General features: G+C 49.2%; 1 protein-coding gene across 1 annotated transcript in view; it reads right to left on the bottom strand.

The window, feature by feature from the left end:
• Nucleotides 1-17,173, bottom strand: part of COQ3 (coenzyme Q3, methyltransferase) — a 307,137-nt gene that overhangs the window by 166,879 nt on the left and 123,085 nt on the right. Inside the window, exon 3 of the mRNA XM_069606406.1 lies at nt 8,163-8,315. Coding sequence (XP_069462507.1) covers nt 8,163-8,315 — 153 coding nt within the window. The remainder of the gene's footprint in view (nt 1-8,162; nt 8,316-17,173) is intronic.

The raw sequence follows: 17,173 nt of genomic DNA, 5'->3' as shown, positions 1-17,173 counted from the left end.
GCATCGAGCCGGGGACTCAGGCGCGGCAGAGCCCAGATGTGCGAATAAGACGCAGGCGGCCCCAGGGGACGGAACAGGCAGCCCCTGGCACCAAAAGACAGCGCGGAAAGAGAAGGCGAAAGATCCGAGCATACACTGGGGCCACGAAGCGGGGGATTTCAGCGGCCACACAGGTGAGGAGCTCCCTTGCTCCCCCCCCACCCAAAGGCCCTGTATTAACAGCAAAGAGGTCGGGCATCAGAGGAAAGGGCTCTACCGGTGCAAACAAAAGTAGCCCCCACCCCATACTCACACAGTGCATTGCAGAAAGATTTGAATGGGGCCTTTGTGCTGTGGAGAGGAGGGTAATGTCATAGGGGCCCTTCCTTCTGTGAACGCCTGAGAATCTCCTACATCAGGGGCCCCGCCCAAGGGGAAAGAACAAGCGAGTGACTGGGACCAATACCCCCGGGCATCTCCCTACTTGGAGGTTACTAAACAGATTTTCTCCAAGGCACAGAAGGAGATCTCCAGAAGCACCACTGTAGGGAGCGCAGCGCAGCCACTCCGAAAGAACGAGGAAGCCTCTGGGGAAACAGGGGGCAAAGCTACAAAGAGAGGCCAATGTCCAAAGCGATAGGGAGGGGGGGGGGGGGGCCTAACAGAACCAACAGTCGGCTAAACAAGACTCCAGTTTATTACAGATGTGGGCACCAGATACCCCAGTGACTACCAGAGGGAGATCGCAGGATGACTATAACCCACACGACAGACTACAGTCACAACCCTTCCGGCTCCCAACCCCCGTCTAAAGACGATATGCACTCCTGGTTGGTTGAACTACAGGACAAACTCATGTCGACGATTCAGGACCAATTCGCTGCAATCAAAAGCGACATGAAACAGGCAATCCAGGAGGTAAAACTAGACATCGCCAACCTGGAAGAAAGGACAGATAACCTGGAAAAGATAGTGCAAAATGTAGAAGATGAGGCCCTACAGTATAGCGAAACACAAGAAAACTTAGTGCATTTAACCCACAACCTGGAAATCCAATGCGAAGACCTATAAAATAGGTCCCGCAGATCGAACATTCGCATTAATAATATGCCAGAATCAGTCCTTGACAAGGACCTAAGAGAGCGGTGCAAGAAGTCTTCAGGGACATTATTGCACACAAGAAGCGGGAGACATCGGGAGAGATCGGGATAGACCGGGATAGACCGCATCCACAGAGTGGGCCCAAAGCGCACAGGACGCTATATCCTCGTATCCGCAAAAAGAACTCATTCTACGGAGATCGAGGCAGCGAGAACATATTAGGATGAATGGGGTGGACATCCAGCTCTATCAGGACCTGTCCGCAGTAACACTCCTAAAGAGAAGAGAAATGGCCCCACTGATAAGGGAACTGGTTGCGAAAGAAATAAAGTACAAATGGACATTCCCCTTTGGTCTGTTGTTCGACTGGGAAGGAAAGCAAAGGAGGGTGACCATCTGGGAAGAGGGGCTACACATGATGGACATCCAGCCGGAGGAGACACCGACTGGGGCCGAAAAGACTAAAGGGGATCAACAAAAGAGGCCAAGGTGATGGGAAACGGTCCGGCAGAAAAAGAAATGGAATGGGAGAAGAAACTATAAGCCATCCACATGAGAATAGAACTCCCAACCTGGCAACGTTTGGAGGGGGCTCCATTCTCATCTAAGGCATTCAGTGCGGTTCCCAATGAAGGGAATCGGTTTCATTGGACTCAACTGGCCCGGTGCAGATCAGGAGCGTCTCACATCAAGGCCTGAGGAAGGTGCGGGGTTTAGGACCCCCGGCAAAGTTAGCCTCGAGTCTACAGAGGGCAGGGAGCGATAGGCGAAATGCCAGAGCTATAATAGTTACCCTGGCCCTCCTCGGGAGCAAAGTTGGATTATGGTAAATAGTTGGTGGTCGGTTGGGTAGTTGGGTGCGGTGGTGGGTGGGGGGTAGCGATTATCCAGAAGAGTACAGGGGCCATGAAACCCGGGCAAACACGGTAGACCACTGGGGCCGGTTGAAATGGGGAAGAATCTGAACTCTGAATGTTAGGGGCTTGAACTTGCCGGTGAAAAGGAAAAAGGTGGAGAATATGATATGGAAGGAAAAGGCGGATGTGCTCCTGCTCCAAGAAACCCACATCACAGCAAAGGATAGGGGGAAAATATGCCTAAGGGGCTACAATATACTTGCACAATCAAACGCAATAGAGAAACGGGCTGGGGTGATGATAGCGACAAAGGGGGGATTGGTAGCAATGCAGATAGACAAGCAGACGGACAAGGAAGGAAGATATGCATTCACCAATATTAAATTGCACAATACCCTGTTAACTTTGGCATCCGTATATGCACCGAACACAGGCCAGGATGGCTTTCTGAGGGACACTATGGGGAGGTTCGAGGGATATGCGAAAGGCAAGATAATAATAGGGGGTGATTTTAATATGGCCTGGTGCCCCCAGATAGATAGAAGTGCGGGTGAACCCCACCACCAGGGCGCCCCATCAGAACACCTCAAAAAAAAGATGGAATGTATGGCACTATGTGATCCATGGAGGGAACATAAAGGCCAAAGCAAGGGATACACTTATCACTCGCACGTGCATAACACGATGTCGAGGATAGATTATTTCTGGGTTTCGGTAGGGATTCTGGGTAAGGTTCATGGGATAGAGCTTGGTCCCATATCTCTGTCAGACCACGGCCCACTCTGGCTGGAACTAACGATCCCAGGGAAAGAGGGGGGCCTATGGCGATGGAGGCTCCCGCAGGAGCCATTGTCAGACCCAGTGTTGGGAGAGACCATCAGAGATAAAATCTCCGAATTCTTCGAGCATAACAACACATGAGACACTCCCTTGGGCACGGTGTGGGAAGCATTCAAGGCAGTAATCAGGGGCCACATGATCGCTCTGAAGGTGTCAAGGGACAAACAAAGTCAGCAATGGGAACGAGAACTGGAAAAGAAAGTATCGGAATTACATGAGGCGCTTGTGTCAACCCCCGTCCCCTCCAGAACCCTAAAAAGGGCATTGAAACACACGCAAGGGCAACTTGAACTCCTTCGTAACAAAAAGGCAGAGAGATCTCTCCTCTACCTCAAGCAGAGAAACTACATCAAGGCCAACAAGGCGGATCGATATCTAGCAAGACAACTCTCGGCGAAGCAAAAGACTATGACCATCCAGAACATTAAAAACATTTAAGGAGATACGCTAACGCGCACCAAAGATATTGGAGAGACATTTAGGGCATTCTACCAGAATCTTTCTGCTACAGAGCACCCAGATGTGGTGCACCAGGAAAGATTCCTGGAGTCAATCCCTATCCCAAAAATCTCAGAAGAAGCCAGAACGGCACTGGATGCTCAGATAGCGGAAAGTGAAGTAAAGAGGGTTACAAAACATCTCCCGCTCAACAAAGCACCTGGCCCGGATTGCTTTACAGCCTCATTCTATAAAAAATACGAGGACACCTTACCTCAATCCTTACCAGACTACTAAATTCATTCAAAGACAGTGGGAATGTAACTCCATCCATGGACGAGGCTAAGGTTTTAGTATTTCATAAACAAGGGAAAGACCCCTCCCTTCCTGGCTCATACAGACCCATAGCATTAATAAATCTAGATTCAAAGATATATACTAAAATCATGGCAGCTAGACTCTCCCCGCTGCTCCCCTCCTTAATAAACCCGGATCAGTCAGGATTTATATTGGGGAGGCAGACCCACGATAACCTAAGGAGGCTAATAAACTTAATAGAAAAAAAAAACTTTTCCCGCACCCCAGCAGTGCCATTATCATTAGATGCCGAAAAGGCTTTTGACAGGGTAGAATGGTCCTTCCTCTTTAAAACCTTGGAAAACATGGGATTTGGGAAGCATTATATCGACATGGTCAAAGCCAACTATACCTCTGAATCGATCAGGATAGCAGTAAATGGGGAAATCTCGGAGAGGGTTAAGATCACAAGGGGAACGAAACAGGGATGCCCGCTCTCCCCTCTATGCACTTTTCTTGGAACCACTATTAATTAAAATAAGGGAGACAAACCAAATTAAAAGGTATAGAAATGGCGGGCACTCAACACAAGGTGATAGCCTATGCAGATGATATGCTTTTAGCACTGGAGGACCAAACACACTCCTTACCCTGCGTTATACAGATGCTAGAATCATTTGGGGACATCTCAGGTTTAAAAATAAACAAAAAAAAAAAAAAAAAATTCAGAAATCCTACATTTAGCCGGGAGTAGAGAAACATTGGACAGGGAAGCAAGGCACACTGGCATAAAAATAGCGGAGGATGGTATTAAATACCTGGGTAGAACAATCACGCATAAATTGGACGCCCTATATAAAAAGAATTACCCCCCACTACTAACTAGTTTAAAAAGAGACCTAGAAAGATGGTCACCGCTGAATATCTCTTGGTGGGGGAAGAATCCAATCGGTGAAAATGAGCACTCTTCCTAAAATACTGTATTATTTTCAGGCCCTCCTGATAACAATCCCGAATCCATTCTTCAAAACACTGGCAAAATCAATCTCAGCGTTCATCTGGAATGGGAAGCCCCCAAGAGTTGCTAGATCAGTCCTCATGTCTCACATCAGAGAAGGGGGGATTAGCACTCCCATACTTTAACTACTACCATGTGGCGCAACTATGGATCCTGAAAGAATGGCTAGGGGATAACCAGTGCACGATCTGGGTGACACAGGATAGGGCGGTCGCAAGAACTCCACTAGAGGATCTCTTATGGAAACCTAAACACGACAGACACCCGAACGTACGCATTAGCGAGATCATGAAAGCCACATTGAATGCATGAGATGAGCAGACGCGGAAAGGAAGCATAACCACGGCAACTGCCCAGTTTACCCCTAATTGCAGGAACCCACAGTGCCCAGCGGGACTTGACAATAGTGTTTTCGAACACTGGGAGGAAGCGGGCTGCAGGAAAATAGGGGAAATGTTCCTGGACAATGAAGTGAGATAATTCGCTGAATGCAAAACATTATGGAATCTCACAAACGCGGACAAATACAAATATGAACAGCTCCGACACTGGTTAAAAACGCCTGAGATAACCCAGGCGGCGACTAGGGAACTGACGACCTTTGAAAAATACCTTCTCACCAACTCAGGGGACAGGAAGCTGGTATCAGGCCTATACAACTTCATAAACACACAGGAAAGGGATCTAAAATGGGCGTACATGAAAAAATGGGAACGAACACTGGGTGAAGATATCACGACCCAACAGTGGCGGTCGTTATGGGCGGACGTCCCCAAATTAACACGCGCAGCCCAGACTAGGGAAATGTGGATTAAAATAATCACACAATGGCACTACACGCCAGAGAGGCTCAGCAAAATGTATCCACAAACGTCAAACAGCTGCTGGAGAGGCTGCACAGACTCTGGCACATGGAAACACATCTGGTGGGACTGCCCAAGAGTCAAAGGCTTTTGGATTGAAGTGATTTCAGAAATGAAAAAGATATTCCCAGAGGCAGATCAAATTGAGGAGAGAGTGTGGCTCTGCGGACTGAAAGGGCTGCATCCCAACAAATACACCAGAGCGCAATGGAGAAGTTTTATGGGCCTGGTTACAGCGGCTTGGGCCACAATAGCACAGAACTGGAAGAAACCAGATCCACCGCTAATCTACACATGGCTACAAAAGGTCTGGTCGCAAATGACCATGGAAAAAATCATGCATAAGCTTCAAGGAACACAAGACACCTTCACAAAGGAATGGGGGGGGTGTAGTAGAATACCTACAATCAGACTATATGGAACAATGGTGCCCACATAACATCAGAATTACGGACATATTCGCCTCATAAACGACCCCGAGAACTATTGTTACTTGAGAGCTCTTCCGGAAGGGGGCGGGCAGGGGTGGGGGAAGGGGGTTGTTTGAGGGGAAATGTTGATTATATGTAACCGGTTTAACTTGTGAAAATAATAAAAATAAGTTTTGTGGGTATTGGTCTCTCTTTGATTCTCTGTCTAATCTCAAATATGAGCCAAGATTATAGCACCATGTACAAATCTTGCCGTCTCCGGCGTGTAGCACCAAACACTTCTTGGTACCTAAACACATTCTTAGGCTTTAACCTCCCATCCGCTTCTTGACACAACACAGTCTTGGGCATGTATTTCTCAGCAGATATTCTGAACCTTTTGCTTGGTCGCCCTCCCAGGCTAGGTTCTCTCCACATGGGTCACTTTTAGTTTCCTTTTTTCTGTGGTCCTCACGTCTTTGGTCTTTTCAGTGGTTCAGAGACCCCCACCCCAAGGTGCTCTTCTCCCTAAACTCTCAATCTTCTCATGCCTCCAAGTTCTCTAGGGTCATTCAACTGTCTTGGCTCACCCGGCGCTCTCGGCTATTGCAGGTCTGTTAGCTTTCCTGGCATCCTCAGCTCTTCTAGGACCCCTGCGCACACCTCTGCAATTCATCCCTCTTCCCCACCATTCAGCTTGTTCTCCTAACTCCTCGCAGATGCTGCTAGCATAGGCCTTTTCAGACCGATTTCCCTTATCCGTTTATCGATTTCTGTGTGCCTGGATTTAGTGAATGCCTATTGGTTCATCTATTAGTCTCTAATTGTTTTTCTTATTTAAATACTCGTGGTTCACCTAAACATCCAGTTTGCAGGCCCAAGTGTTTAAAAGCTGTCAGCCATTTTGAAACCAGGCAGATGTCCCGCCCTACATAGGTGGCCCTGCATCTGATGATGGTCATGTCACCAAATTTCCCAGATTCCCTCTCACCTACTGAACAGAGGTTCTTTTGCCGACCTGCAGGCCTCTGATGATGAACACCTATGGGGTTCAGGTGGTGAGTTGGCTGTGGGTAATGGCTCAGTGCACAAAAGACATTATCCCTCAAGGAGTCTGGCTACAGTGGCTCACATTCACTCCTGACAGTGAGTGAACAATAGGCCCATTTCATTAAAGGAGACGTAACGCAAGTTACAAAGAGGGCTATGATGTAAGAGTGCTTCCATCTTGAACATAGGTAGGGGGACTCCACTGGTATGTGGAGGGGGATTCTGGAGATCCCACGCAGAACCTACTCCAGGTAGCTCCCAGCACTGGCCCAAAGGCCTTGGATGGCCAGATTTGTGGGTCTCCAGACTTATCTAAGGCTCTTGGGATGGGGTCAAGATTCTGATTTTGTCAGAGAAATTACAGGCCAGGAGATACTGTAAACAGAAGGTGGAAAAAAAAGCTTATTTATCAGCATCTCAGAGGAATCTGGCATAAAGTGATATCAGCATTGTGAAGGCAATTCTATGTTCGATTGAGATCCAATACACGGCTGCGTGGGAAAGAAATGTGTATGCTGGAGGCCACTTACAAAACATCTGAAAGTTGACTGTCGCACACCCTCTCGAATAAGATAGAAAACAAAAATCACTTTAACCCCACACTAAAACGAGATGCATGCTATAATGCCCATTAGAAGCATTAAAATGAAGCTTGCAAATAAAAGTGCACATTTTAGAATAAACCAGAGCAACAAGGAATGCGGAATGGACCAGATAGCTTCAGCATAGTGTTTTTTTTTTTTTTAAACATTGTGTATAATAACCTAGTCAGTGTGCAACTACATGGTGCACACATTCTGCAAACGTGCAGCTGAATGTTCAGTAAATGCCAATACACCATTGCTCCATCCCTGTACAAATGATACTCCTGCAAAATCACTGATTCAAAATTCTATTGAGAATCCCACCATTTCTACCCCACCACTGAGAAACAAAATGTTGGGTTTATGCCTAGAAGGAGCATAAAAATGAAAAAAGGTGGTGGGGGTGCAAAAGGGGGAGGGTGTGAAATTGGCTACCAATGGTAAAATCCTCTTTTTTTTTTAACATAAAGGCACAAAGCAATTCTCAGAAAAAAGAAAAACTAAATGAAGGGCAACCATAGCCCATTCTCATTAAAAGGAAATTGGAATTCATGACATACATTTTAAACATTTGGCTGCAGTAACATGGTTGACACAAAACAATGAGGCTTCAACATAATTGCAAAGAGTAAAACGAGCGATATGGGACACCAGGAAAGCAATACTTATGCTGCCAACAAATGAAGATAAAAGAAATATAAAACGGAGGTATTTTCAAGGCCTACCTAATAAATGGCACTCTGAGGTCATTCATAGAATGAAGAACGGAATACACGCCCTCTTCGTCCCACCAGCGTAGGGCCCAAGCCTGGAATTTTTTTAATTCATGTGGATCCACAGTTGTTTGAGCAGTGGTGTACGATCGTGGAAGAGAAAACCTAAAAGAAAAAAGGGCCACAATGGGTCTAAAACACTGCCAATATTTCACGAAATGCATACAATAGGCATATATGCACTGGGGGATTTCATTCAATAAGCTTGTCTCATCCTGAGAAATAACGTGTAACGCCAACTGGATACCTGGTGTGGTAGTGTTCTAAGGGGTAAGCTTTGGGCACGTGCACTATGGACTCTGTAAGATGAGGGAGGGGATAGTCTGCCAAAGGGCAGACAGTAAGAAAACGCCCAGTTTAAGGGTGACAGGAGAATGGTCTTTAGTGGGTAAGTGGGCCAAATCGATATGATAACTCCAAAGGCCAAGCAAGAGCCTTGTGCATTGAATGGTAAAGTGGTTCGACGTTGGTTGGATGGTGGTATAACTATCCAGGGTCTTCTCATTAATGACAGCACACTTTTGCGTTAAACACAGTGATATAAAAGAAATTCATAAACAAACAGTTTTAAAACAGATGACAGAACACAACCCATCGGTAGTGATCAGTTTATAGTGATAATATCGAATACAAAAATGTCAAAAGTCAAAATTTCGAAAAAATAATGTCGAAAAAAAATCGAATTTCTTTTTCACTACGTTTTTTATTTCTTTTTTGTTTTTACTTTTTTTTACTCACGAAACGCCAAAAAATATATATAAATAAAAAAATAAAGAATTCGATTTTTTTTCCGACATTATTTTTTCGAAATTATTGTCTTTCGACATTTTTTTTCTCGATATTATGACTGAACACCATCACAACCCCCTTTTCAGGGTATATTATGGGAAACGTTCACAGTATAAAGTGAAGACACTAAGAATAGGTAAACACCTCTTTTCAAGAGGTAAACAGGTGTGGGTGGGGGGCGTGGCTAACTGCCATGTAGAACAGACGTGTCCTCAGGCAGCTCCTTCGATGTGCCTTTGATTTTGCCGTAAACTAGTAGCTTTTCCTCTTGTAAACTATTGAAAATCCCTGAGCACGCAGTAGATTGCCTGGGGCACCTCCGGCCGAACTTTGGAGCACCTGCGGGTCCCCTCTGCGACAGCACGCCGAGCGAGGAGAGATGACGGGACAGAGAAAATGGCGCCCACCACGGAATTACCTTCACCGCCGCGCCTCGCACCAGTGATCACGGGCGGTGCCCGCTTGGCGAGATCGCCGCCTTCCAAGTAGCTAAGCCGGCAACGCGGATACAGCGGAGCGCTCTGCGCGGCGAGGATCCTGCCTTGTGGTCGAGGGCTGCTCGCGGTCGCTGCTGAGAAGAAGGAGCGGCAGACCAGACTCGGTGGCCCGCGCAGACCTGCATCGCGGCAGCCCGCGGGGCGGTGAGGAGCGGGTGCATCGGGGGGACGAGCCGCGGCGGCACACCTGCTCCGGAGCACCGGGCGCCCCGCGAGAGTGAGGTGAGGAGTTGGAGGGTGGGGGCATAGACTACGCCGCTGCTCCGCGCCTCGCCCAGGTGGCCCCCCCCCCCGCTCTCCCTGCTCAGGATCATCCTTCTCCGTTCCTGCGGTGCCCGGCATTAACGGCTGTGCCCGGCCACCGTGGCCCTGGGCACGACAGAGTCTCTTCACTGTCGGCCCACCGGGCCCCTCTGGAACGCTGCGACCCCGCTGAAGGGACACCTAATCTTCCCGGCCTGGAGGACCCTCCACGGCGCTCCCAACTCACCGGACATTGACAGGGGGCGCAAATTAGAGCCTTTGTCGCCCCCCACATACATTACAAGAGGGGGAAGAAGCACAATTGGGCGGCGGGACTGTGGGCAACGTCCCTCATTGTTGGCTGGGCACCACCGAGACCACCTCAAGCGGACCCCAGGACCCCCCTCAGGCGGATCCAAGCACAGCTGAGCTTCATTGCAGCACCCCCCCAGCCCCCTTGAACTCTACTGCCCTTGCGGGAAGGGCGCCCGGACTTGCCCGCCTGAGGGTTCCACCCCTACGCTCCCCACTCACCTGATACACGGTTGGGGGCTGGGGGCTCGCAGAAGCCATTGCTACCCTGGGCTCTACCCTAGGTACACCGCAGAAGAAGAGCAAAACTCACTCGAGCTGGAAGACCGAGCGCGGCGCGCCCCGCTGGCACCGCTCCTAGGCTGCACCCCCCGTGGTCCCCACCAGGCTAATCGGAAAGTAAGTTTGCGGCCCCGCCTGTCTCCGGGGGAATGACCACCAAGGGGGCGAGAAGTAAAAATAAACAAACCACCATGGAGACCTATGCAGCTGCTAGGCCCAATGCCTCCACCATCACCACGGAGGCACAGGGAGCCGACCCCCCTGAACCAGCGAACTCGCAGCTCCTGGAGGCCATCATAACGTTACAAAAGACAATGGAGAGCAAGATAGACGCTGTTGCTATAGATCTGAACCTACTACGGCAGGACGTACGCTCCATAGCCAGTAGAACTGATGCACTGGAAACCCAAGTGCGCGAGAACACTGAAACTAAGACTCAGCTCCTAAAGGAGGCAGACATCCTAGCGCAAAAGATTAAAAACCTGGAGGACAGGGCTGATGAGGCAGAAGGGCGCGCGCCGAAACAATATCAGAATTATAGGCTTGCCCGAGGGCATCGAGGGGAACGACCCCACGAACTATGTCGAGGACCTCCTACTCCAAGAAATCGGAGCCGGGAAACTTTCGCAGGGATTTACCATTGAAAGAGCTCATCGATCCCTCACCAAACGGCCGCCCCCAGGCAACCCTCCCAGGCCAATAATTGCCAAGGTCCTCAAATATAGAGACAGAGAGACGATTCTGGCTTTTTCAAGATCGGGAGGCTGCATCCTAAGGAACTCAGCAAGAATTGCCATTTACCCCGATTATACCCTCCAGGTCCAAATGAGTAGAGCCCAGTTCATTCATACTAAAGCTAGGCTGAAGAGTGCCGGCCTGCGGTACATGCTCCTGTACCCAGCGAGGTTGAAAATCCTGCATAACAATAAAGCCCTCCTATTCGAGACACCTGCTGAAGCTAGTGAATGGATGGATAGAGAACAGATCCCCGACGTTGAAGTTAAGCAGCGCAGACCACGGCTGTAGCCCGATGTGCCACGCATACATCCCCCAGGCAATCTTACAGTGGAACATTGCACCACGATTTGAATGCGGCAACATAGAATTAATTGGAGCTACACTGGACACTAACTGCTTGCCTAGTGACACCATTTGAAGCAGACTCACCTCTCCCCCACCGAGTTAGTTTGGGTATTTAACCCGCCCGTAGGGCACCAAAAGACCCAAGGTCGGATGGTGCGGAAACGGGGTAGTCAGAATGGGGGCAACCCCGCTAGACCAGTTTTGTTAATGGGAAGTTTTAAGTCCATTGTTTATCTCGTTGTTAAGTTTTGGGGAGTTATAGTTAGCCGGGAAACACCAAGACCACGGAGAAACCTTGCACGCAACGAGACACTAGGAAGTCCTCATATGCCCACAGGTGCGACCACCAAACAAGCTTCACTCCCATGGCTGACGCGATAAAGATTATGACGTGGAACGTCAGAGGCATGAATAACTTTGTTAAACAGCGCCGCATCCACGCACACCTTAGAAGGTGCAAGATTGGGATTGCTATGCTCCAGGAGACGCACCTAACCCCGACAAAACTGGACGCATTAGCAAAGGTATGGCGGGGACTCCTGATAGGATCCTCTTACTCCTCCTATGCAAGGGGGGTTTTGATTTGGATTAACCCGACCATCCCCTTCAGGCTGATAGGCACCAAAACAGATGAGGAGGGCAGGATGGCCCTCGTGCATGGCACCATTGAGGGTAAGGAGTTATGCTTGATTAGCACCTATGCACCCAATCATGATGCAACAGTTTTTTTCCACTCCCTATGTCCACGACTCAGCCCTTATAGGGACGCCATTATGATCTGGGGGGGCGACCACAACTGCACCCTTAACCCCCTATTGGATAGGTCAGATTCCAAGCATACTCGCCCATCCCCTCCGGCCAAAATACTATCCAAGCTAGCACACCAGCTGCTTCTCCAAGACTTGTGGAGGGAGCTCCACCCCGTACAACGGGAATATTCCTTCTACTCCCCACCTCACTCCGTCCACACCAGGCTGGATTATCTTTTTGTAAGCCAAGAACAGCAAGCCATGTTTAACGAGGCACACTACCTTCCCAGAGTGCTGTCTGACCACTCCCCACTGGTCGCCACTTGGGAGGTGTTCCCACCTAGGCCCCCCTTGCCAACTTGGAGACTTAGGGCTGAAGCCCTGCTAGACGTAGTCTTCCACGAGCGCATGAAAGATTGCACTGAGGACTTTTGGCTGAGAAACTTGAACAGCGTGAAACACGTGGGCACGGCGTGGGAAGCGTATAAGGTGGTCATGAGGGGAGAGATGATTGCATCCATAGGGGGGGCCCAAAGATCCATCATAACTTCTCTAGAACAATCTGAGAGACAGCTGGGGGAACTGGAGAACAGGGCCGACTCATCCCCCGAACACCAGCGTAGGTTAACCGAGTTGAAGCAAACCTGCCTAACACACTGGGAATCCCTGGGGAAATTGAGTTACGCCAAGCACATTGAAAGAACCCATGCCCTGGGAGATAAACCTGGGAAACTTCTAGCTTGGCTTTATAAGAGGGAGATCCCCCGGACACCAATCTGTCACATACTCAAACCAGATGGAACTACCGCACATGCCCAAAATGAAATCAACGCAGTTTTCTCTGAGTTTTATCGTAACCTTTATTCTAATAATTCGCCCCCTACTGGCACTGAAATTGAGGATGTCCTGGACACCATCGAGCTGCCAAAATTAGACGCACAGTCCTCAGAAGCCCTAGACGAACCCATCACTCCTGATGAAGTGAGGGTTACCATTAGATCCCTACCATCCGGGAAAACCCCAGGCACAGACGGCCTTCCCGGGGAATTCTACAAGGCATACGAGGAAACTCTGGCTCCTCTGCTGGCCCTAGTGTTTAATGAAGCCTACGAACGTGGCACCCTCCCTGATTCTATGAGAGAGGCCGTTATCATCCCCCTACTTAAGCCTGGGAAGGACGGGTCTGACTGTGGCTCTTACAGGCCGCTCTCTATGTTAAATGTAGACAGCAAGATTTTAACTGCCCTGTTAGCAAATAGACTGCGCAGAGTAATCCCCCTACTGATTCACTGCGACCAAACGGGTTACGTGCCGGGGCGTTCCATCACAGAAAATCTGCGCAGGTTACACCACGTGATTTACAGCACAGAACATAGGCCCCAGAAATATGCAGTCGCATCACTTGACGCTACCAAAGCCTTTGATTCAGTGCAGTGGGAATGGCTTTACGCCACCATGGTAAAAATGGGAATAGGACCAGTTTTTTTTAAATGGACCCAATTGGTTTACACTAACCCAACCGCTAGGGTGCGCACAAATAAGATTTATTCTGACAAATGGTCCCTCCATAGAGGTACCCGCCAGGGATGCCCCCTTTCCCCCATGTTATATATTATTGCTACCGAACCCGTGGCTGCCTACCTTAGACAGGAATACGGGGATGGGGGCATCGAGATAGATGGTGTGACCCACCTCGTCTCCATGTATGCAGACGACACGCTGTTGTTCCTACACAACCCAGAACATCTCCTACCCTACATCCTCGAAACCTTGGACGGATTTCACAAATGTACGGGGATACAGATCAACAGGGACAAGTCTTGCCTCTACCCTCTCGCAGCCCTATATAACGAGGGGTTTGGGTCCCTGCCCCCCTTAGATCTCCATTGGCAAGTGTCCTCCTTCCGATACCTTGGCATCACTATACATCGGAATCCATACACAGAACACATCCTCAACACGGTTAGGGCTAAAGACACCTTGGAAAAATCTATGGATTTTTGGGGCAGACTCCCACTCTCCGTGGCCGGACGTGCAGGCCTCCTCAAAATGGTGGCACTCCCCCGCCTCTTACACAATTTTACCAATGTCCCTTTCAACATCCCCTCCTCCTTTTTTAGACACATACACAAACTCTGTAGGAGATTCCTCTGGCAGGGGGGTAGGCATAGAGTGGCGCTAGAAACACTTCAAAGACCCTATGAGAGGGGAGGACTGAAAGTCCCCAACTTTGAATGGTACTATCTTGCGAGCCAGTTAAGACATGTGATGCGGTGGATGGCTGATGAGGCTACCACAGACACCCGACTCCTCCAACCCGCCTTGCCTCGACTACTACTCAGGGACCTACTTTGGGTCGAAGAGGGTGCAACACGGCACTGCCCTTTCTTGGCCAAGCTTGGGATCCAGCTCTGGAAACGGGCCTGCAAAACAGTGGGGGCGGCAGACCCATACTCCCCGCAAATCCCCATAGCAGCAATCATGGCCAAGCGCGCATGGGGACAGGTGGAAGTGCGTGCCCAGTGGGAACCCTACAGCGTGGCTACATTAGGGGACATGGTTCTAGAACAAGAGATCTTAACGTTCAATGAACTTAGCGAGGCCACTGGGCTACCCCCCGGTCAGTTTTTGCTCCACAGAGCAGTAGTACAAACCATTAAGAACAGATGGCCTGAGGCCACCAACCTCTCAATTGAACAGGAGACTATTGAAACAATGTTAGATACAGCCGAGGGAGGCCATGAAACTTCAAGACTTTACGAAGCCTTGATGCAAGGCGCGACCAGAGGTGAACTCAAGAGTAGAGCTAAGTGGGAAGGCGAACTAGGCCTCGAATTCGAAGATAAAGAATGGTTGCAGATATCCCACTATCACAAGAAAATCTCCAGGAATGCCCGCTTACAACTTATCCAGCTGTACATCCTCAATAGAGCCTATCTCACACCAGAAGTCATATCGAAATTCAGAGGCGCGGGAACACAGGTGTGCCCCAAATGCAACGAACCCAATGTTGGAATGACCCACATGTTCTGGGGTTGTTCTGTGATACAGGATTTCTGGGCACAAATAAAGGAAAGAGTGGCTGGCGCAGACATCGAATTGGAAGTTCATAGGCCAACGGCCTGTATTTTGGGCAGTTACAAGCGCAGCACTAAAAACAAGCCCCTAAACAAACTCAAAGACCTGATATATATAACAGCGAAGAGACGTATAGCCATGGGATGGAAGAGCCCCAGAGGCCTAAGCGAAGCACAGTGGTGGGGGGATCTTAAGAGATGGATAACTGCCGAGACTGGAGCATGGGAAACTGCAATCCATGAACAGAGGCTGGACTCTAGCGGTGAACTACAGCGCTGGGTAGCGCTAACAGTACCGCTACTTAATCCCAGGATGCCAGATAATGCCTCAGACAGAACGTGTAGTCCTGGCCCAGAAGCTGGCACTAAGAGTGGGTGGAATGTCCGTGGTCTTGGGGGGGGGGTGGGGAGGGTGGGAGGGGAGGGACAGAAACTTGATGCATAATTGAAAATGCCTCATTGATTATGACTACTGTTCGTTTTAATTGTTTTAATTGTTAAAACCCAATAAAGATGTTTAAAAAAAAAAAAAAAAAAAAAACAGGTGTGGGTGATAAATAATTATATAAAATCTGCACCTACAAATAGTGAAGACCTCAGCAAACATGTATAAAACTATCCCCCAATCAGGAATAGGTGCAGTTCACTAGTGAATAAACAAATACTTAAAGTGATTAAAGCTGTTTGAATATAGCATGAGAGCAATTCTACCTACAAGACAGCGGCAGTCTGTCGAACATTAAAAATGAAAAGCACAATAAAACAATTAGGCCCCCAACAAACGAAAAATAAAGATGAAAGCAGTCACAGATTTGCATATTGTCCACAATGCCTGCCTCTGTATACTGTACTGCCCTGGGGCCAGCTGAGTGCTGCTTCAGACCAGCAGATGTGAAGGCTGACGCAATTTGGGAAGCTTCCTTCTGCACCTGGCGTAATGCAGCTAGCTCCAGCTTGTAATGTGCAGAGTAGTAGAGGCCCGGAAATCTGTGCTACTTCTGCCTGACAATTACTCCTCCTTCAGGGCACTTCATTTCATTTCGGCTCTGGGTGATACCATCAATCTAAAGGGCCACAGGGGCTGGTACAGGAAGCTTGTTGCACAGAGGCACTGGTGAAGGTCCCTTGTACAGGAGCTCCTTCCCATTCTTGCAGGTACTTCATTTTATGTCAAGAATGTAGGCTTCCCTAGGTCCTAACTTTGTCTACCCGTACAGCAGCATGAAAAAAACACACTTAATATTTTGTAATTGAAGTGAAACCGATTTCAGAGAGAACATGCAATGCAGTGACTTAATGAGCTGGTCCGTACCCTGTAATAGCCAATCACAGTAACGCCGGGGGAAAAGGCCTTTCTCCCTCTCTGCAGCTCCGCTGCGAGAAAGTATGCATCTACACGAAGATCTCTCCTCACGGACCTCAGAGAACAGATCCAGACATCCACTACTTCTCCAATCCACATCGCTGCCCAAGTGGAAGAAGGAAAGCCAAGGCCGTGAAATGGCCGTGTTGGTTGCCCAAGTAACCACTGACAACAAGCCAGGGCCCGGGAACATGCCTGCGAAAATCACCGCTGCTGGCCCGGAGGCCGATGGGCTCCCTCAGCCTGCCAGCTCCTCCCCTCCTGCCTAAATGGAGGTTGAGGAGGCCGGCAGGCGAAATCGGGGGGAAAGGCCTTTCTCCCACTCTACGCTGCTCGACGGTGCCGGATGGCGTCACCCGCTCTGCCTCGCAAGGTAAATCTCCCATTTCAAGCCTCATTGCCATCCCATTGGAAACCCATATCGTTGATGCAGTAGTTGTGCCCCATATCCAATCTCCCCCGCTCTTTCGGGTAAGAAACACGTGACTCTGCTCGTGCACCTACCCGGCCCCGGCCCTCTCCTATTCACCAAACTCCTTCTACCGAAACAAGCGGTTAGGAGACAGAG

The sequence above is a fragment of the Ambystoma mexicanum genome, chromosome 4p (assembly GCF_040938575.1).
Source record: "Ambystoma mexicanum isolate Mex_15411 chromosome 4p, UKY_AmexF1_1, whole genome shotgun sequence".
In the NCBI taxonomy this organism is placed as follows: Eukaryota; Metazoa; Chordata; class Amphibia; order Caudata; family Ambystomatidae; genus Ambystoma; species Ambystoma mexicanum.
This window is presented reverse-complemented; position numbering and strand designations above follow the sequence as displayed.